Raw genomic sequence first — 21580 nt, 5'->3', positions numbered from 1 at the left:
CTTAACACCCGGGGGCGGCCCATCAGGAAATCCAGGATCCAGTTGCAGTGGGAGGTGTTGATGAGCTTTGAGGGCACCATGGTGTTGAATGCTGAGCTGTAGTCAATGAATAGCATTCTCAAATAGGTGTTCCTTTTGTCTAGGTGGGAAAGGGCAGTGTGGAGTGCAATAGATAGCATCATCTATGGATCTGTTGGTGCGGTATGCAAATTGGAGTGGGTCTAGTTTTTCTGGGATAATGGTGTTGATGTGAGCCATGACCAGCCTTTCAAAGCATTTCATGGCTACAGACGTGAGTGCTATGGGTCGGTAGAAATAGATAGTTTACTTTATTGTTCTTGGGCATAGGGACTATGGTGGTCTGCTTGAAACATGTTGGTATTACGGACTCAGACAGGGAGAGATTGAAAATGTCAGTGAAGACACTTGCCTGTTGTTCAGCGCATGCTCAAAGTACACGTCCTGGTAATCCATCTGGCCCCGTGGCCTTGTGAATGTTGACCTGTTTAAAGGTCTTACTCACATCGGCTGCGGAGAGAGTGTGATCACATAGTCTTCCGGGAACAGCTGATGCTCTCATGCGTGTTTCAGTGTTACATGCATAGAAGTTATTTAGCTCGTCTGGTAGGCTCGGGTCACTGGGCCGCTCTCATCTGTTCTTCCCTTTGTAGTCTCTAATAGTTTGCAACCCTGCCACATCCGACGAGCGTCAGAGCCGGTGTAGTACGATTCAATCTTTGTCCTGTATTGACGCTTTGCCTGTTTGATGGTTCGTCGAAGGGCATAGCAAGATTTCTTATAAGCTTCCGGGTTAGAGTCCTGCTCCTTGAAAGCAGCAGCTCTAGCCTTTAGCTCAGTGCAAATGTTGCCTGTAATCCATGTTTTCTGGTTGGGGTATGTACGTACAGTCACTGTGGGGAAGACGTCCTTGATGCACTTATTGATGAAGCCAGTGACTGATGTGGTGTACTCCTCAATGCCATCGGAAGAATCCTGGAACATATTCCAGTCTATGCTAGCAAAACAGGACTGTAGTTTAGCATCTGCTTCATCTGACCACTTTTTTTTATAGACGAGTCACTGTGCTTCCTGCTTTAATTGTTGCTTGTAAGCAGGAATCAGGAGGATAGAGTAATGTTCAGATTTGCCAAATGGAGGGAGAGGGAGAGCTTTGTACGCATTCTGTGTAATAGCTAAAATATAGTTCAGTATCAAAAGTAAAATAATTAATCATTTTCAATTCCTGATATTAAGCAAACTAAATGACACAATTTCCTTTTTTTTCTTTTTATTATTTAGGGATAGCTAGGGGCACACTCAGACACTATTTACAAAAGAAGCATTTGCATTTAGTGAGTACGCCAGATCAGAGGCAATATGACCAGGGACGTTCTCTTGATAAGAGTGTGAATTTAAACTTTTCCCTGTCCTGCTAAGCAGTCATTTTTGGTGTCAGGGAAAATGTATGGAGTAAAAAATACATGATTTTATCTAGTGAAGTAAAAGTAAAAGTTGTCAAAAAATAAATAGTAAAGTACAGATACACAAAAAACGACTTGAGTAGTACTATAAAGTATTTTTACTTTACACCACTGTGTGCATGTAAACGTAGGTTACTCAAGGAAACTGCCACGAGGGGAATTGTAAGTGGCTCCTTTCAGCTCGTTTGATCTTGTTTTTGATACCATGTCTTGTTTTGTGGTGTTTTGACTGATGTCACATCAGTGCTAATATGGCTAAAATGTGCTAGTTGCTAGCTAGCTAACCAGAAACTGTAATAATGTATTTGAGAGACAAGTGCTCATTTTGCAAATGTATTTATCTTTTCAATAAACATTGGAGACTAAATACAGATAACCTGTTTTTGACAACCTAAATTAACCAACCAACCCATCTACTGGTGGTGCAGTTAAACATTCTAATGCCTTGGGCTAAATCAGGGCCACATAGAGGGTTTCTGGGTAGTCTTGAACAAATCTACTTTGAAACAAAAGTATACATCTTAAGCTATGGGCTTTAAAAAATAAGGTACCTGTACAATGTCAGATATATAAGGTACCTGTACAATGTCACACGCTTGTTAATACTGGCACATTTACTGAAACGTTAATGTGCACTGTCCCTGTAAAAATAAAATAAACTCAAACTATATAAGATCCAGGAAAAGGTGGGGGCAGGGAGGTCCTCAGGTTGAGAGAGAAGGGTAATTAAAAGGCTGAGACGGACACACGAGGCTCAACAGTACATAGAAATTGGTAGGAAAACATCTGACTGGGAGGTGTGGTCATTGTCAGGAGGAGATGGAGACAGTGGAACATGTTTTATTTCAGTGGCAGAAATATGGGAGGGAAAGGGAGAGATTGTTATTAGATTTAAGGAGTAATGGGGTTGAAGAGCCAAGGGGATGTAGTATTTAATTGTGTTTTTCTTTATGGAGACGAGAATAATGGGTAGGATTTAGACCTTCCCTGTCTCTGGTCCACACTCCAGTCAGTTGGTTGTGGTAATGAACCTTAAAGTTGGTTGCCATATAAAATCCACAGATGAAGAAGAAGAAGATCGCGAGACTTTCCGGAACGCTTGCAAAGCAGACCAGGCTGAGGTTTGAGAAGTCAATGAGAGAAGTTAAACATTATTCTTTAGCGGTAAAGGTTCGAGACAATGTCTTGTATAGTTGAACATGTTATTACTCCAACCTCGTAAAAGTGACAAACCGACACGTTTTAATTTTTGTAAAAAACAACTATATATTAAAGGAGTGCCGTTGATTTGATGGTCTGCACATGCGCAATCCGAAAGATTAGACCCGATGACGTTTCTGCGCATGAGTTAAAGTAGCCAACGTCGCCATGACATTGCCTTACAAGGGTGATCTTCATACTGTACCACAGAAAGAACAATGAGACAGATATTTCACCGGATGTATAAATGTGAAGCATCCGCTTGGCGTTTCCACTCACTACCAAATATGGAAGTAGTGAGAGGAAGCCTGTTTGCCGGCAGTGGGAAACATTTGATTTCAATACAGGTTTCTGTTCCCAAAACTAGAATATGTTACAAACAGAGTTGACTATGTTTTGTAGACTTTACCCTTCGCCAAAGTAAAAAAAAGCGTTGTTTAGGAGTGCAAAGGCGAATTGAGTTATTGCATACGCGCATTTCACAGAGTAGGCGTTCCCTAACGGAATATATATATATATATGCTAGAACGCGCCAATAGGATGTTGCTAGCTCGTGTTTCTCCGCCCACCTCCTGGTTTGTTCTGCCCACCGTGATGCGTTTGTTCCCGTTTAAAACGACGGGCTAAGGTCTATCTTGGTTTAGTTATAAAAATATATATTTGACTGGACTGTCTCTGAGCTAGCTAGCTATAGTCTTCCACTACGGCAGGTGGCAGTAGCAAACCTATAAAGGTTACATTTCAAACGTAGTGCACGCATGTGTACATACATTATTTTGTAAAGCAACGGCGTGCAGCAACCAGGGACAGCAGTGGAATCATGGCACTGAATGCAGGTAAATAAACCAGCTGCTTTCTTTAAATGCTTATGTTTTATTTTGGTAGGCTATCTCAAAAGTTTATTTTGCTAATTGTCTTTCAGAATGCCAGACTCTGGCGTTTTTGGGAATTAAAGTTTTGACCGGAAGCCCAGTTTGACAGCTAGCTTGGACAGCTAAGCCAGCTACAGTAACGTTAGCTGGCTAATTGGCTAACGTTAGCCAACTAGTTGGTCTACCGGTGTCTCCAGTTTAGTTAGCGCAAACTGACGTCGCATAATACTTGCTTGCTAACTAGTTACTGTTGGCTCACTATCAAACGTTAGATTATCATCACCTAGCTAGCTGAAAGATTAACCAAAATCGACTAATGCAACGCGTTAAATGACCGTACTGTCAGTTTGATAAACTAGCTAGCTGCAAGCCAGCCGTGTCCATATGACTGAGTTCTAATAGTTTGAATGTCGGTTTCCTCACCCTCCACGGTTATCTTGTCAGACGACGATGACTTCGAGTGGACACCCCCTTCAGAATCGGAGATGAAGGTTATTCATGCTCAGCGGGAACGACAGGACAAAATAAGCAAGCTCATGGGTGCCTACCTCCTCAAAGGCTACAAAATGTTAGGAGAATGCTGTGAGCAATGTGGGGTGAGTGGGGGATAATCCAGGTCATCCCAGTTTATATATTTGTAACATTTTATATATTTACTGAGAGATCTATAGCTAAATATATTTACTCTGTAATGCTTTTTAAAACTAAAGGGATTGATTGGTCATGTCTTTGGAGATTAATGAATGTCTAAGTAGTATCTGGGCTTGAGTTTAATAATTGGTTTCTTGTACCTGTCCAGACGATTCTCCTTCAGGACAAGCAGAAGAAGAACTACTGTGTTGCATGTCAGGAACTGGACTCTGACGTAGACAAGGACAACCCAGGTAAGAGTCTGTGCAGGGCTAGGTTCATTTATGTTATGACTGGGGGGAAAAGTTGCCTGACAACTCATCCTGAATTTAATTTAGCTGCTTTATTGATCACTCCATACAAAGAAAACACTTGTGGGTGTGACGTTTGGCTGGAGCAATGTGGATCGGTAGATAGGCTAGGAAATTAGTTTCCTGAGCTAACTGCCCTGCTTATGACTAATCTAATATTAGTTTGCAACTGAACAAATAATTGTCTTGGTCCAACTAAACTGTTCTTCTCCTTTCCTTCTCTTACCTGTTACTCTCACACTCAGCCCTAAATGCCCAGGCTGCCCTGTCACAGGTCAGAGAGAGACAGCTAGCCTCTCAGCCTGTCCATCTGGACAATGGAGCCCCCTCCAGTGACACTCCCCTCTCCATCACAGGGCAGCCCCGACCAGAGCACTGCGAGGGTGCTGCGTCAGGACTGAGAGGGCCCCTACCTCCACCAGCCAACCCCTCCCCTGCACTCACCGTGACCCCTAGCTTCCTCCCTACATCCACCCCATCTATACAGCCAGTCCAGGTGGCAGCCCCCATAGTAGCCCCTGCACCTCACCCAGCCCTGTCCAGTGCTGAGGATGCAGTGCTGCACAAGCTGCGGTGGGCTACACAGGAGCTCCAGCACTCAGCCTCAGTAGAGGCTAGTATCCAGCTGTGCAGCCTCATCCGCAGCTGCGCAGATTCACTGCGCAGCCTGAAAGAGCTTCACCAATCATGAGACTGAACTGATGGCAATTCTAAAAACAGAAACAAGGCATAAACACATGCTCACATAAGCAACACCGGAAGTTGTAGCAGCTTGATTCCCTTGCAAAGGTTTTTGTGGCAAATATGAACAGCTTCGCCTCTGGCGGTAAAGGTTCATGTAATTAACTTGGACAACTGTCTGTGTATGCATAGTTTGTATTTTGATTGCCTGACCTGTAGTGTAACATTTGTTTAAACATTGCTGTTACTTTTCATTTGAAGTCTTCTCTGGATTCATGGTGAAGTTGACACAAACTTGCATGGTGAGAATGGGCACCTCTGAGTGGTTGAATTTCTTTAAACGGCATATAGTTGAGTGGGGTTTGACTGGTTGATATTAATGTACATCACTTGTTTATAAAAATCAGAATTTATCCACATTATTCCTACTTTCTGTCCTTATTACTTCATTTTTAAACAAGTGGGCTTTGTTTTATGTGGCATACTACAATATAGTGACAGAATGGTCATGTAATTTTATGCTGTTGTAGCAATCTATTTATACTAGAAGATATTTGTAATATTCACTAGTGGGACTTTCCTACTTTTTAACAAATAGTGTTTGCGCAACTAAGGATGTTTTTGATAAGAGACTTGATGGATGCATAATGATATTTGCTGTGATGTAGTACTGAACGAATTTCAGTGTTGTAATGGTGGATATTTCTTGATTTGGGAGTTGTAGTATAAATATAATTCAAGGCAACAAATACAATACAAATGCCCCACGAATTGAGGTATCACGTGTGACTAACACATTTCCCGCCTTGTGTCAGTCAGTGTAATATTGTAAATGCCGGAACTCTATGGAAAGATGCACCATTCACCCAAGTTAAGTCGAAATCGTGCTAGTGCTGTCTGACCACGTGTGACAAAAGTAGGAATGTACTGATGGAGACAGATCCATAGTTCACTCCCCGATTTAATTGTGGGGACAACTGGAATATTCAGTATTTCTGGATGGCAAGATTGGGTGGGGGTTTTCAGTGGTTGTCTTGAGGTTAGGCATTTGGAAATGGGTTAAGGTAAAGATTTTGGTATTGCTAGAATGAAATAAAACACCAACCTCATTTCGGAATTATCGTTAAAGGACGTACTGTTTCCTCTCTCCCCAAATATAGTGTGTTTTGGAAGCGGTGCAGCGCCTCGGTCTCGCTGCGATGAAGTGGGACGGGGAGGGGATATTATCCAGGGCGAGGTTGGCAGTTGAGACAGGAAAGCGTAGTGGGAAACAAAGCAAGGACATCAGACATGAATTCATCCTGGTAACATTTGCATAGGCTTCCGTTATGTTTTCATTGTCAAAGCAGTTTTTCATCCACACTACGATGGATGCTGTGTGCATGGCGCCTCTATTATGCTACTGAGGACTCGTTGGAAATACAATAATCGGACTGAAGGTGACGCAACGTATTTTTATTGAAACTACATTCTCTCTACATTTGCGACATGTTCTGTTAAACGCTCATCGGTGGATTGCTGATTTGAGACGACTAGGCTATAGCCGACTTTTACGAAATTATCACAAACTACTTGATAGTGGACTTCCGTTATTGAATCCGTATGTTCTTCATGATTTCATATTTCTGGCAGTTATATTATACCATATAATAAGACGCGTGGAAGTAAACAAATATATACACATTGATACAGAGGTAGAAAATGAACGGGTTCCAGACCAGTCCTACTGAATGTCCAGACAGCGTCTGCTCAATCGAAGGACTACCCCCTTTGTCAAAAGGCCTCAGCGGCATCCTGAACTCCAGTGGTGGCTCATGGAGGGACATCAAAAAAGTCTACAGTAAACTGACAAGCATTCAGGCCGACATTAGCAAGTCTACAGTGATCGACACTCTCCGCCGCAGCAAGCCTGCAAGTCTGGACGCAGGGCTCGCAGTGCTGCGCGAAGAAATGGTTGGACATTATTTTGCAATGAGTTGATTTTATTTTATTATTATTTATCGTGAGAAATGTAAAAAACATACTGAAATTTGATAAACAGAAATACATACAATATTTTGAAAATTTCTCACAGCTTTTTGTCTTTGATTATTGGCAGCAAATAACATATGTAGAGAACATCCTGAAATAATAGTGTTATTTTATTTAATAAGCTGCTATTTCTGCTCAATTTACCTACATGTGTTATTGTTAATTTGTATTAAATTGACAACGTTTATATAGTTAATGTATGAGATTGACACAATTATCCTTTCCTGTTGTGTGTCCTAGGTGGGCCTCCGACAGTTGGACATGTCTCTGCACTGTCAGCTGTGGTCTCTCTATGAGTCCATCCAGGAGTACAAGGGATCCTTTCAGGACATCTCCAACTCTCTGCTGTCAGAGAGCAGCATCACTACAGAAAATAGTTACTCTGAGGAAGAGGAGGATTATGAAGAGGAGGAGAACGATGGTGATAATGTACCTCAGAATCTACCTGGCACTTCACTGACTCTCCAGTCAACTCAAAACTCCAGGGACCAATGGATCAAAGAGTCTTTCCACATTTCCTTATAAACCAACTAATATTTGTCCTGTATTTACATAATATAATCTGTTTCCTGTTCTGTATAGCTGTTTTATTATTTATTATACTTGTACCCAGCTAGCTAGGTTATTGGCAGAAAAACATTTTTATACTGGTGCCCTACTGATGAACCGTCTCCATCACACAAGGAGCTGACATTTTCAACAAAACCTTGTTACTATACGATCCTTCGTTAAAGAGACTTTGCTTGTTGATTTGGACTAATTGTGCGTATCTTGAAAACACAAGCCAATTAAGCCATATTTCAAATATCTGATGATTTTTATATATATATATATACACATACATGCTTGTAAATGCCTTGTAATTTACTCCTTCATCGGAGTAAAACAGATTTTTCTCTAAATATAATTTTCTTCTCTACAATTTTAAGATTGAATGTAATCTTAGACACGTAGTCACATACACACAATGTCAGTATTTCTCTTTTTTGTTTGTTGTGATGGGAAGTTTATCTATTGAGCTTTTTTAATATCATTAAAAAAAAATGCAATGGACAGTAACCATGTCTTTTAAGTCAAATCTACACTACTTCAATGGTCCGTTAATGGGTCCAGCTCAACTGTTAATATATTGGTTTGGAAAGGGGTTATTGACATACTTTAACCACTAGATGGCGACATTTGTTGTGACAGATATCAGCATCTGTTCCACATGTAGAAAACCTGATAAATCTTGTTTCCCAAGGTGAAGTCAGAAAGCCCTTTAGTTCCAAAAACTGTACTTTTGTTCTTGTGTTTCTGGCTCACGGCAGAGTATGCATTTTGATAACCGTGGAAGTGTGCCTTTTTGATAACTGTGGAAGTGTGCCTTTTTGATAACTGTGGAAGTGTGCCTTTTTGATAACCGTGGAAGTGCGCCTTTTTGATCACCGTGGAAGTGCGCCTTTTTGATCACCATGGAAGTGTGCCTTTTTGATAACAGTGGAAGTGCGCCTTTTTGATAACCATGGAAGTGTGCCTTTTTGATAACAGTGGAAGTGCGCCTTTTTGATAACCATGGAAGTGTTCCTTTTTGATAACTATGGAAGTGTGCCTTTTTGATAACTATGGAAGTGTGCCTTTTTGATAACTATGGAAGTGTGCCTTTTTGATAACCGTGGAAGTGTGCCTTTTTGATAACTTTGGAAGTGCGCCTTTTTGATAACTATGGAAGTGTGCCTTTTTGATAACTATGGAAGTGTGCCTTTTTGATAACTATGGAAGTGTGCCTTTTTGATAACTATGGAAGTGTGTCTTTTTGATAACCATGGAAGTGTGCCTTTTTGATAACTATGGAAGTGTGCCTTTTTGCATCTAACTATTACTTACAGTATCTCACAGGAGAAGTTATGTGGATGCCATTGATATCATTGTTTAGCCCTTTAAAGTTATATGACTGTACTTTTGCATGTTTTTGATTCCTGAGAGCACCACTCTGACTGTCTGGCCATTATAAACAAACCATTCCAGCCACACATGGACTTATTAGGTAATGATCCCTGTTCTCTCCCCAGGGTAGGAGGAGGAGTCCAGAACACAGTAGCTGTAAAACATTCAACTACCATCATAATGCCTTCCTTACTAACGGAATTAGCCCCGAACATCTAGTGTTTCTACTTATTTAGTGGTTGAAATAGAATTTGAATAAAACATAAACGTCTTGTTTAAACTTGAAAACACCATAATGTTTTGTGTAAAGGAAGGTTAGAGGAATACAACCAGGACATCCCAGGTCATTTATCTGGCTAGCTTGCCATTATATTTAGTATTAAGGCAATGTGTATGACAACTCATCAACATCAAGCAATAATAGCAGAGGCTTATACCAGTAGGCCCGGCTTATTGTTGTCTCCACATAGTTCCTTCCATTCTCTGCCACACTTCCATATATATTACATAGACATTATGCCAGCATAACTAGAATGGAATAACTTCTGTAATTACAGTCTAATAAGTATATTAGTACACACAGAGTCAGTATGTTTTCTTTTAAGACAGAATCCAAAGTAATAGCAGCAAATGCTAAGGTCAGAGCAGCAAGTGTACTCTTAGAAAAAAAGGTGCTATCTAGACACTAAAATAGTTATTAGGCTGTCCTCATAGCAGAACCCATTGAATAACCCTTTTTGTTTCCAGGTACAACCCTTTTGGTTCAATGTAGAACCCTTTAAACAGAGGGTTCTACATGGAACCCAAAATAGTTTTACCTGGGACCAAAATGGGTTCTCGTATGGGGACAGTTGAAGAACCCTTTTTTCTAAGTGTGTACTGCTTAACACAGTAACTAACGGGTGACAGGAATTACATTAATAGATCAACTCTACCTTTGAGCAAGCTACGTTACAGATCCACTAGCCACCAGGAAATGACTAATTGAAAACAGGAAGCCCCATACATGCCTCAGACATCCATGATAATTTTCCTAATAGCCACAGAGCAAGGCCACTTTACTGCAACCTTTGATTGTATTTTCGTAATAACGGTCTCTGAAATATTTTTACCATTGGTGATCAGTTCCCATTTCAATAATTTTATTTACTATTCATATAGCAACAGAACATGAAAACAGGGGTGAGAGCTTTTACATTCCTACTACATCACTGTCAGACTGATAAATGACAGACATTACTTCCATCCACTCAGCTGACAGGAGGATCTGCATCATCACGATGATGATGACGTCCTAACATAAACCAGATACTTCGAAGAGGGCAAATATTTTCCAGAGTGGTATAACTTCTAACTTAATTTTTATCACTATGATTGGATTTGTTGGTATTTATTTGTACTGTTAAATAGGCTATTTGTGTTGATGTCATCAGACATGTCATCAATTAGGCTAGCCTTTGCCTTCTTTGATCTTAAGAGGAGAAGGGCCTCAATTAATAGCCTAACGATGATGGAGCAAATTAAACAATCCATTGTTCACTCTTACTCCTAAAGTTACTAGGCACTTATTTTCTATAAACCATGATAAGGGAGATATTCAATGTGATCTTTCAAGTAATACAGCACATTAAAACGGTGAGAGCTTTTACATTCCTTGTAGAAAGTCCCATGTATTTCTATAAACACACAGCTGCGGGATGTAGGGGTGCTGAGGGTGCTGTAGCACCCCCTAAAAAAATCTCAATTCAATTTAAAAAATGAAGTAGTGCACTTGGCTTTTTACTAGTCCTGTATTAGCTGAACGATTTAATCACTTGTAGCGTGAGCATGAAAACAAATGTAATGTGCCTTCAACTCAGTTTATGATAGTTAACCTACAGTCTGAGCAAAGATAAATTAGACAAGTCCTCTGCTCATTTCAGGTCTTTACCTGGCCTTATGACTCTCAGACACTGATAGTGATGTGTTTGCTGCTTGAGTCAAGATAAATAACATGTTGACTCATGACTTACACATCCGCTGCTGCCTGGCAGAACACTCACTCTGTCTCAGTGAACAAGGTGGGGTTGAGTTAGGAAACTCTTGGCTCTAGCCAGCTGTCTACTTCACTGATCTCTTCCCTGAATACTGTAAAACATTATTAGTGTAGTTCCATATGTTAAGTAATGACGTTCTGAACATAATCAGGCTCAATAAATGTATATAACTCCTAGTCATAACATGCCTTGATTTTTTTTATAGCCTGTGATCGATTGTGCATCCTCTCTGTCAATGTTGTTATAAGACTATTGCAAAGAGGAAAGGAGAGGTACACAGCTGCTGTGTTCCACGTGTAGGCTGTATCACACTTCTCTGTCCCCAGCTGCCTCTGTCCACCCACCCCTCCCTCTTCTCCTTCCAAAAATATACTCCACACAGCTATGGAAAATCCCTATGCATGGCTACTTCGAATACCCGTTGGGACAGGACATCTCTCTTCATGGAAAATCATGCATCATCTTATTGCCCAATGTGCGTTTGGCCCAAATTGAATCACAAACCGTTTAGATCAGTAAGGAAATTAAAGGATGTTCTTAAATGTAAATCAAATATTAGGATAAAAGTGTCAAAATAGGCTAGAGCACTTTACAAATGGATACAATGTATACTGCAGAGAACAGTGCCAATAATAGTTTGAGTGAACAATTCAGGACAAAGTATTAATTTTGAATATACTTCAGAAAAGTTGGATAAGTGTCATCTGACTCGTTAACGGTCATCATACTGACAGTGGCATCGTACCATGGACGGAATCCAAAGTCTGAAATGTTATTGTTTACTGGTATACGGATAGGCAAAAAGAAGATAAAAGACAGGGAATTTTGCATAGTGCCGCGTCATCAATGCTTTGCAACCGCTCCCCTTCTTTATCTGCAGCCTACAGACTCAACCAATGATACCACTTGGAGAGTTTATTGCACTGTCAGTATAACGTAGCCTAAAATGTGTTATGGTGGCTTTATCGGACAGTTTTATTTCCCTGGCTGGGCGAAGGACAGCTATTATATACCTGGATGAATTGTCGACACTGTATTTTAACTCGGGAATGCATATTGTGGACTAGCAGTTGCATTTAGGATATTTGTTTTTCCTTATTCTGACCATGTAGAAGTGTTGAAATGCACACGACAGTGGATTCGGTTCCGCTTATAAATACTGTATTTAATAATTACGGTAGTTCCGTGCTACATGTTTTTTTTATTCGATGCGTTTAGTTGATGGCGACAGTTTTATGTGACTCAACTCAACTTCTTCACCTGCGGTTGTTCCTTTTGAACACGGTCAGCTTGAAGACAACGGTTTTACACACCACGAACTGTCATTGAACAACCATCCCGAAGGGGGTTACAAGAGAGTGGAACTTACTTTCTAAAACTTTGTAATACCTCAACCAAATTATGACTTCGGTTTGGAAAAGATTACAACGCGTTGGCAAGAAAGCTTCAAAATTCCAGTTTGTGGCGTCTTATCAAGAACTTGTGTTGGAATGCACGAAGAAATGGTAGGTTATGTGATTTATTTAGGTTAAACGAACTAATTTTCACAACATCCCATTGACCCACGTTATCAATCTGCTCCCGTGAAGGGCGTTTCTCCTTGTAATATTTCTACTTTAATGTTAGGTTTGCGCAGCCTACCACCATGGACACTGCTTTAGGCATCCTTGTCAAGAACCTATTCCATTTATTTGATCCAAACCATAACGGACCGTATTCCATTTCCGTACTAGTGACAGCAGAGTTACAGGAAGAGCGCAGAATGCGGTTAGTTCGTTGTTTCCTCTGAAACAGTAATATGAATAAGAGAAGCGCGTGAGCTGCCGTCACTAGCTACCACAACCACAAAGTCATAATGATGGATAAATTCTGCCTGTTTCTCCAATTGTTATATTTAAATAATTTTTTTAAACTCTATAGCCAATGTTGTGGCTGTGAAATCGAATTGAGCCTCTACATTTCCGCGTGTATTGTAATTATAGTAGGCTATGAGCACAGGATAAACACTATTTTCACGCCACTTGATACCAACGAGACATTTCTCGTAACAGGTTAGAACTTACGCAACAGTTCAGGAGAATTAACGTAGCAGGTTAGGACTTACGCAACAGTTCAGGAAAATTAACGTAGCAGGTTAGGAGGCAGAGGTTAAGGTTAAGGTTAGGAAAATATATAGGGTTTGCAAAAAATACTCTCCTAACTTGCTACGAAGATCACTTAGTATCGAATTGGCTTGAAAAGACTGTGTCCCATAGGCACAGGTCTACTGTAGATGTAATGCACACAATAGGCATCAATACTCCTACCACAAGCCTACCTCATCACTGTCAGACTGATAAATAACAGACATTACTCAGTTCACTCAGCTGACAGGAGAATCTCTATCATGATGATGATGCCCTGTCATGGCCAGATACTGGGAAACAGGGCAAATGTTTTCAAGAGTGATATCACGTCTAACTTCATTTGTTTCACTATGATTGGATTTGTTGGTATTTATTTGTACTGTTAATTAGGCTATCTGTGTTAATGTCATCATACATGTCATCAATTAGGCTAGCCTTTGCCTAGTTTGATCTTAAGAGGAGAAGGGCCTCATAATTGATTCAATTAAAACAATGCTTTCTTCACTCTTAGCGAAATCCGAAAGTTACTACGTACTTATTTTCTGTCAACCATGATAAGGGAGATCTTTCAATGTGATCTTTCAAGATTGTTCAATGAGTGTCTGAGTTGCACCATAGTAGACTACACAATAATGTCATTTGTAAACAGGCCTGCCAGCCATGCTATGTGTATTCTGTAATGTTCCAACAGAGCTATAGCATGTGCTATTGTGTACTGTACAGTAGTGTGACTATATCATTCTTTCTTAGCAGATATTAGATTTCAACTTGGACTAAAACATAGACCATTTGAAATCCTATACAATGTCCGCACATTGAATCTTGGAGTGTTGAGCCCCATCAGGGTGATGGATCAATTCAAATCACATTTTATTTGCTGCATGTGCCCGAATACAACAGGTCTAGACTTTATCATGAAACACTTATTTACGAGCCCTTTCCCAGCAACGCAGAGTTAAAATAAAAAAACAAAGGAAATATTAACGCAATAAAATAACAATAACTGGCGTACCGAGTCAATGTGCAGGGGTACAAGGTCGTTTTGTATTTGTATTTTGTATTTATTATGGTTCTGTCACGTTCTGGCCTTAGTTCCTTTGTTTTGTCTTTTGTTTTAGTATGGTCAGGGCGTGAGTTGGGTGGGTTGTCTATGTTAGTTTGTCTATGATTTTCTATTTCTGTGTTTGGCCTGGTATGGTTCTCAATCAGAGGCAGCTGTCAATCATTGTCCCTGATTGAGAACCATATTTAGGTAGCCTGTTTTCCATTGTGTTTTGTGGGTGGTTGTTTCCTGTTTAGTGTGGCATGCCAGTGGCATGTCATTAAAGCCCTTCTTACATCAGCTGATATCTGATGTAAGATTGAAAAAAAGGTAATCAAATTTCAAATCAAATTGATTTATATAGCCCTTCGTACATCAGCTGATATCTCAAAGTGATGTACAGAAACCCAGCCTAAAACCCCAAACAGCAAGCAATGCAGGTGTAGAAAAATGGTGGCTACGAAAAACTCCCTAGAAAGGCCAAAACCTAGGAAGAAACCTAGAGAGGAACCAGGCTATGTGGGGTGGCCAGTCCTCTTCTGGCTGTGCCCGGGTGGAGATTATAACAGAACATGGCCAAGATGTTAAAATGTTCATAAATGACCAGCATGGTCAAATAATGATAATCACAGGCAGAACAGTTGAAACTGGAGCAGCAGCACAGCCAGGTGGACTGGGGACAGCAAGGAGTCATAATGCATGGTCCTAGGGCTCAGGTCCTCCGAGAGAGAGAAAGAAAGAGAGAATTAGAGAGAGCATACTTAAATTCACACAGGACACCGGATAGGACAGGAGAAGTACTCCAGATATAACAAACTGACCCTAGCCCCCCGACAGATAAACTACTGCAGCATAAATACTGGAGGCTGAGACAGGAGGGGGCAGGAGACACTGTGGCCACATCCGATGACACCCCCGGACAGGGCCAAACAGGAAGGATATAACCCCACCCACTTTGCCAAAGCACAGCCCCCACACCACTAGAGGGATATATTCAACCACCAACTTACCATCCTGAGACAAGGCCGAGTATAGCCCACAAAGATCTCCGCCACGGCACAACCCAAGGGGGGGCGCCAACCCAGACAGGAAGATCACATCAGTGACTCAACCCACTCAAGTGACGCACCCCTCCTAGGGACGGTATGAAAGAGCCCCAGTAAGCCAGTGACTCAGCCCCTATAATAGGGTTAGAGGCAGAGAATCCCAGTGGAAAGAGGGGAACCGGCCAGGCAGAGACAGCAAGGGCAGTTCGTTGCTCCAGAGCCTTTCCGTTCACCTTCCCACTCCTGGGCCAGACTACACTCAATCATATGACCCACTGAAGAGATGAGTCTTCAGTAAAGACTTAAAGGTTGAGACCGAGTTTGTGTCTCTCACATTGTTAGGCAGACCATTCCATAAAAATGTAGCTCTAGAGGAGAAAGCCCTGCCTCCAGCTGTTTGCTTAGAAATTCTAGGGACAATTAGGAGGCCTGCGTCCTGTGACCGTAGCGTACGTGTAGGTATGTACGGCAGGACCAAATCAGAGAGATAGGTAGGAGCAAGCCCATGTAATGCTTTGTAGGTTAGCAGTAAAACCTTGAAATCAGCCCTTGCCTTGACAGGAAGCCAGTGTAGGGAGGCTAGCACTGGAGTAATATGATCACATTTTTTGGTTCTAGTCAGGATTCTAGCAGCCGTATTTAGCACTAGCTGAAGTTTATTTAGTGCTTTATCCGGGTAGCCGGAAAGTAGAGCATTGCAGTAGTCTAACCTAGAAGTGACAAAAGCATGGATACATTTTTCTGCGTCATTTTTGGACCGAAAGTTTCTGATTTTTGCAATGTTACGTAGATGGAAAAAAGCTGTCCTTGAAACAGTCTTGATATGTTCTTCAAAAGAGAGATCAGGGTTCAGAGTAACGCCGAGGTCCTTCACAGTTTTATTTGAGACGACTGTACATCCATTAAGATTAATTGTCATATCTCTTTGTTTCTTGGGACCTAGAACAAGCTGTTTTGTCCGAGTTTAAAAGTAGAACGTTTGCAGCCATCCACTTCCTTATGTCTGAAACACATGCTTCTAGCGAGGGCAATTTTGGGGCTTCACCATGTTTCATTGAAATGTACATCTGTGCGTCATCCGCATAGCAGTGAAAGTTAACATTATGTTTTCGAATGACATCCCCAAGAGGTAAAATATATAGTGAAAACAATGGTGGTCCTAAAACGGAACCTTGAGAAACACCGACATTTACAGTTGATTTGTCAGAGGACAGACCATTCACAGACAAACTGATATCTTTCCGACAGATAAGATCTAAACCAGGCCAGAACTTGTCCGTGTAGACCAATTTGGGTTTCCAATCTCTCCAAAAGAATGTGGTGATCGATGGTCTCAAAAGCAACACTAAGGTCTAGGAGCACGAGGACAGATGCAGAGCCTCGGTCTGATGCCATTAAAAGGTCATTTACCACATTCACAAGTGCAGTCTCAGTGCTATGATGGGGTCTAAAACCAGACTGAAGCATTTCGTATACATTGTTTGTCTTCAGGAAGGCAGTGAGTTGCTGCGCAACAGCCTTTTCTAAAAATTTTGAGAGGAATGGAAGATTCGATATAGGCCGATAGTTTTTTATATATTCTGGGTCAAGGTTTGGCTTTTTCAAGAGAGGCTTTATTACTGCCACTTTTAGTGAGTTTGGTACACATCCGGTGGATAGAGAGACGTTTATTAAAGGAAGCAGCTCTTTCAGTAGTTTAGTTGGAATAGGGTCCAGTATGCAGCTTGACGGTTTAGAGGTCATGATCATTTTCATCTTTGGGTCAAGAGATATAGTACAAAAACACTTGAGTGTCTCGGTCCTAGGTCCTGGCAGAGATGTGCAGACTCAGGACAACTGAGCTTTGAAGGAATACGCAGATTTAAAGAGGAGTCCTTCATTTGTTTTCTAATAATCATGATCTTTTCCTCAAAGAAGTTCATGAATTTATTACTGCTGAAGTGAAAGCCATCCTCTCTTGGGGAATGCTGCTTTTTAGTTAGCTTTGCGACAGTATTAAAAAGGAATTTCGGATTGTTCTTATTTTCCTCCATTAAGTTGGAAAAATAGGATGATCGAGCAGCAGTAAGGGCTCTTCGATACTGCACGGTACCAAGCTAGTCGAAAGACTTCCAGTTTGGTGTGGCGCCATTTCCGTTCCAATTTTCTGGAAGCTTGCTTCAGAGCTCGGGTATTTTCTGTATACCAGGGAGCTAGTATCTTATGAGAAATGTTTTTAGTTTTTAGGGGTGCAACTGCATCTAGGGTATTGCGCAAGGTTAAATTGAGTTCCTCAGTTAGGTGGTTAACTGATTTTTGTCCTCTGGCGTCCTTGGGTAGACAGAGGGAGTCTGGAAGGACATCAAGGAATCTTTGTATTGTCTGTGAATTTATAGCACGACTTTGATGTTCCTTGGTTGGGGTCTGAGCAGGTTATTTGTTGCAATTGCAAACGTAATAAAATGGTGGTCCGATAGTCCAGGATTATGAGGAAAAACATTAAGATCCACAACATTTATTCCATGGGACAAAACTAGGTCCAGAGTATGACTGTGTCGGTGGGTAGGTCCAGAGACATGTTGGACAAAACCCACTGAGTCGATGATGGCTCCGAAAGCCTTTTGGAGTGGGTCTGTGGACTTTTCCATGTGAATATTAAAGTCACCAAAAATTAGAATATTATCTGCTACGACTACAAGGTCCGATAGGAATTCAGGGAACTCAATGAGGAATGCTGTATATGGCCAGGAGGCCTGTAAACAGTAGCTATAAAAAGTGATTGAGTAGGCTGTATAGATTTCATTACTAGAAGCTCAAAAGACAAAAACGTCATTGTTTTTTTTTGTAAATTCAAATTTGCTATCGTAAATTTTAGCAACACCTCCACCTTTCCGGGATGCACGGGGGATATGGTCACTAGTGTAGCCAGGAGGTGAGGCCTCATTTAACTCAGTAAATTCCTCAGGCTTAAGCCATGTTTCAGTCAGGCCAATCACATCAAGATTATGATCAGTGATTAGTTCATTGACTATAATTGCCTTTGAAGTAAGGGTTCTAACATTAAGTAGCCCTATTTTGAGATGTGAGGTATCATGATCTCTTTCAATAATGACAGGAAGGGAGGAGGTCTTTATCCTAGTGAGATTGCTAAGGCGAACACCGCCATGTTTAGTTTTGCCCAACCTAGGTCGAGGCACAGACACGGTCTCAATGGGGATAGCTGAGCTGACTACGCTGACTGTGCTGGTGGCAGACTCCACTATGCTGGCAGGCTGGCTACCAGCCTGTTGCCTGGCCTGCACCCTATTTCATTGTGGAGCTAGAGGAGTTAGAGCCCTGTCTATGTTGGTAGATAAGATGAGAGCACCCCTCCAGCTAGGATGGAGTCCGTCACTCCTCAGCAGGTCAGGCTTGGTCCTGATTGTGGGTGAGTCCCAGAAAGAGGGCCAATTATCTACAAATTCTATCTTTTGGGAAAACGGGTTTCAACCAGCGATTGAGTTGTGAGACTCTGCTGTAGAGCTCATCACTTCCCCTAACTGGGAGGGGGCCAGAGACAATTACTCGATGCCGACACATCTTTCTAGCTGATTTACACGCTGAAGCTATGTTGCGCTTGGTGATCTCTGACTGTTTCATCCTAACATCGTTGGTGCCGACGTGGGTAACAATATCTCTATACTCTCTACACTCGCCAGTTTTAGCTTTAGCCAGCACCATCTTCAGATTAGCCTTAACGTCGGTAGCCCTGCCCCCTGGTAAACAGTGTATGATCGCTGGATGATTCGTTTTAAGTCTAATACTGCGGGTAATGGAGTCGCCAATGACTAGAGTTTTCAATTTGTCAGAGCTAATGGTGGGAAGCTTTGGCGTCTCAGACCCCGTAACGGGAGGAGTAGAGACAAGAGAAGGCTCGGCCTCTGACTCCAACTCGTTGCTTAATGGGGAAAACCGGTTGAAAGTTTCTGTCAGCTGAATGAGCGACACCGGTTGAGCATTCCTACAGCATTTCCCTCCAGAAACCGTGAGAAAGTTGTCCGGACTGTGCGAGGGGATTTATACTAACGTTACTATCTGTACTTACTGGTGGCACAGACGCTGTTTCATCCTTTCCTACACTGAAATTACCCTTGCCTAACGATTGCGTCTGAAGCTGGGCTTGTAGCACAGCTATCCTCGCCGTAAGGCGATCGTTCTCCTGTATATTATGAGTACAGCGACTGCAATTAGAAGGCATCATGTTAATGTTACTACTTAGCTTCGGCTGTTGGAGGTCCTGACGAACCATGTCCAGATAAAGCGTCCGGAGTGAAAAAGTTGAATGGAAGAAAAAAAAGTTGAGGGAAAAAACAAAAATAGAAACGGTAATTAAAAAGTAAAAACAGTAAAGTTGTCAGATAGCAAAGTAAGGTTGGCAACAAAACGCACAGCAACACGTAAACAAGTCTGCAAGTTGTGACCGGAAATGGCGTGAAAACAAAACCCGGTAAAATACCTGCATACCGTGCATAAGCCGTGCATGGGCCTAGACAGTTGCCCTGGGGAATGCCTGATTCTGCCTGGATTATGTTGGAGAGGCTTCCATTAAAGAACACCCTCTGTGTTCTGTTAGACCGGTACCTCTTTATCCACAATATAGCAGGGAGTGTAAAGCCATAACACATACATTTTTCCAGCAGCACACTATTATCGATAATGTCAAAAGCCGCACTGAAGTCTAACAAAACAGCCCCCACAATATTTTTATCATCGATTTCTCCCAGCCAACCATCAGTCATTTGTGTAAGTGCTGTGCTTGTTGAATGTCCTTCCCTATAAGCGTAAAAGTAAAGGGTAAAAGTGACTAGGCAATCATGATATACACTGCTCAAAAAAATAAAGGGACACTTAAACAACACAATGTAACTCCAAGTCAGCGTAGTGTCCAGAGCATGGGGGCGCTACCAGGAGACAAGCCAGTACATCAGGAGACGTGGAGGAGGCCGTAGGAGGGCAACAACCCAGCAGCAGGACCGCTGCCTTCGCCTTTATGCAAGGAGCAGCAGGAGGAGCACTGCCAGAACCCTGCAAAATGACCTCCAGCAGGCCACAAATGTGCATGTGTCTGCTCAAACGGTCAGAAACAGACTCCATGAGGGTGGTATGAGGGCCCGACGTCCACAGGTAGGGGTTGTGCTTACAGCCCAACACCGTGCAGGACGTTTGGCATTTGCCAGAGAACACCAAGATTGGCAAATTTGCCACTGGCGCCCTGTGCTCTTCACAGATGAAAGCAGGTTCACACTGAGCACGTGACAGACGTGACAGTCTGGAGACGCCGTGGAGAACGTTCTGTTGCCTGCAACATCCTCCAGCATGACCGGTTTGGCGGTGGGTCAGTCATGGTGTGGGGTGGCATTTCTTTGGGGGGCCGCACAGCCCTCCATGTGCTCGCCAGAGGTAGCCTGACTGCCATTAGGTACCGAGATGAGATCCTCAGACCCCTTGTGAGACCATATGCTGGTGCGGTTGGCCCTGGGTTCCTCCTAATGCAAGACAATGCTAGACCTCATGTGGCTGGAGTGTGTCAGCAGTTCCTGCAAGAGGAAGGCATTGATGCTATGGACTGGCCTGCCCGTTCCCCAGACCTGAATCCAATTGAGCACATCTGCGACATCATGTCTCGTTGCACCACAGACTGTCCAGGAGTTGGCGGATGCTTTAGTCCAGGTCTGGGAGGAGATCCCTCAGGAGACCATTCGCCACCTCATCAGGAGCATGCCCAGGCGTTGTAGGGAGGTCATACAGGCACGTGGAGGCCACACACACTACTGATCCTCATTTTGACTTGTTTTAAGGACATTACATCAAAGTTGGATCAGCCTGTAGTGTGGTTTTCCACTTTAATTTTGAGTGTGACTCCAAATCCAGACCTCCATGGCTTGATACATTTGATTTCCATTGATAATTTTTGTGTGATTTTGTTGTCAGCACATTCAACTATATAAAGAAAAAAGTATTTAATAAGAATATTTAATTCATTCAGATCTAGGATGTGTTATTTTAGTGTTCCCTTTATTTTTTTGAGCAGTGTATAATAAAAAGAGTAGCAGCAGAGTATGTGAAGAGTGTGAAAGTGTGTCTGTGTGTGTGTGTGTATGTGTGTATTGGAATTTCAGTGTAGTACAGTTGAAGTTGGAAGTTTACATACACCTTAGCCAAATACATTTAAACTCAGTT

At 42.0% G+C, this 21580-nt stretch overlaps 3 protein-coding genes across 5 annotated transcripts in view; all 3 read left to right on the top strand.

The window, feature by feature from the left end:
• The first annotated feature begins 3223 nt into the window (after positions 1-3223).
• LOC109873989 (protein ZNRD2-like) lies at positions 3224-5597 on the top strand. The gene is made up of 4 exons (XM_020465725.2): positions 3224-3517; positions 3998-4149; positions 4353-4437; positions 4740-5597. The coding sequence occupies exons 1-4, from the start codon at positions 3502-3504 to the stop codon at positions 5183-5185; spliced, it is 699 nt and encodes a 232-aa protein (XP_020321314.1). The 5' UTR covers positions 3224-3501; the 3' UTR covers positions 5186-5597.
• A 524-nt stretch (positions 5598-6121) lies between these two features.
• LOC109873990 (leucine repeat adapter protein 25-like) lies at positions 6122-9420 on the top strand. Its single transcript, XM_020465727.2, has 2 exons — positions 6122-7128; positions 7447-9420. The coding sequence occupies exons 1-2, from the start codon at positions 6877-6879 to the stop codon at positions 7729-7731; spliced, it is 537 nt and encodes a 178-aa protein (XP_020321316.1). The 5' UTR covers positions 6122-6876; the 3' UTR covers positions 7732-9420.
• A 2646-nt stretch (positions 9421-12066) lies between these two features.
• LOC109873676 (EH domain-binding protein 1-like protein 1) overlaps positions 12067-21580 on the top strand; it is a 41673-nt gene continuing 32159 nt past the window's right edge. For 2 of the 3 annotated variants that reach the window (XM_031809644.1, XM_031809643.1), the window contains exon 1: positions 12069-12673. In XM_031809644.1, coding sequence (XP_031665504.1) covers positions 12570-12673 — 104 coding nt within the window. In that variant the 5' untranslated portion in view covers positions 12069-12569. Of the gene's footprint in view, positions 12674-21580 lie in introns of all 3 variants that reach the window. The other variant, XM_031809645.1, reaches the window with a different exon arrangement.

The sequence above is a fragment of the Oncorhynchus kisutch genome, linkage group LG29 (genome assembly GCF_002021735.2).
Source record: "Oncorhynchus kisutch isolate 150728-3 linkage group LG29, Okis_V2, whole genome shotgun sequence".
Lineage (NCBI taxonomy): Eukaryota > Metazoa > Chordata > Actinopteri > Salmoniformes > Salmonidae > Oncorhynchus > Oncorhynchus kisutch.
Note: the sequence above shows the minus strand (reverse complement) of the source record. Positions and strands in the feature narration are given on the sequence as shown.

Excerpts from the sequence above, each read along its gene's own strand:
- LOC109873989 (XM_020465725.2), top strand. Across the intron at positions 4,150-4,352 it reads AATGCTGTGAGCAATGTGGG|ACGATTCTCCTTCAGGACAA; the intron begins GTGAGTGGGGGA and ends GTACCTGTCCAG. Across the intron at positions 4,438-4,739 it reads CGTAGACAAGGACAACCCAG|CCCTAAATGCCCAGGCTGCC; the intron begins GTAAGAGTCTGT and ends TCTCACACTCAG.
- LOC109873990 (XM_020465727.2), top strand. The coding sequence starts at position 6,877 with ATGAACGGGTTCCAGACCAGTCCTACTGAATGTCCAGACAGCGTCTGC. Across the intron at positions 7,129-7,446 it reads CAGTGCTGCGCGAAGAAATG|GTGGGCCTCCGACAGTTGGA; the intron begins GTTGGACATTAT and ends TGTGTGTCCTAG.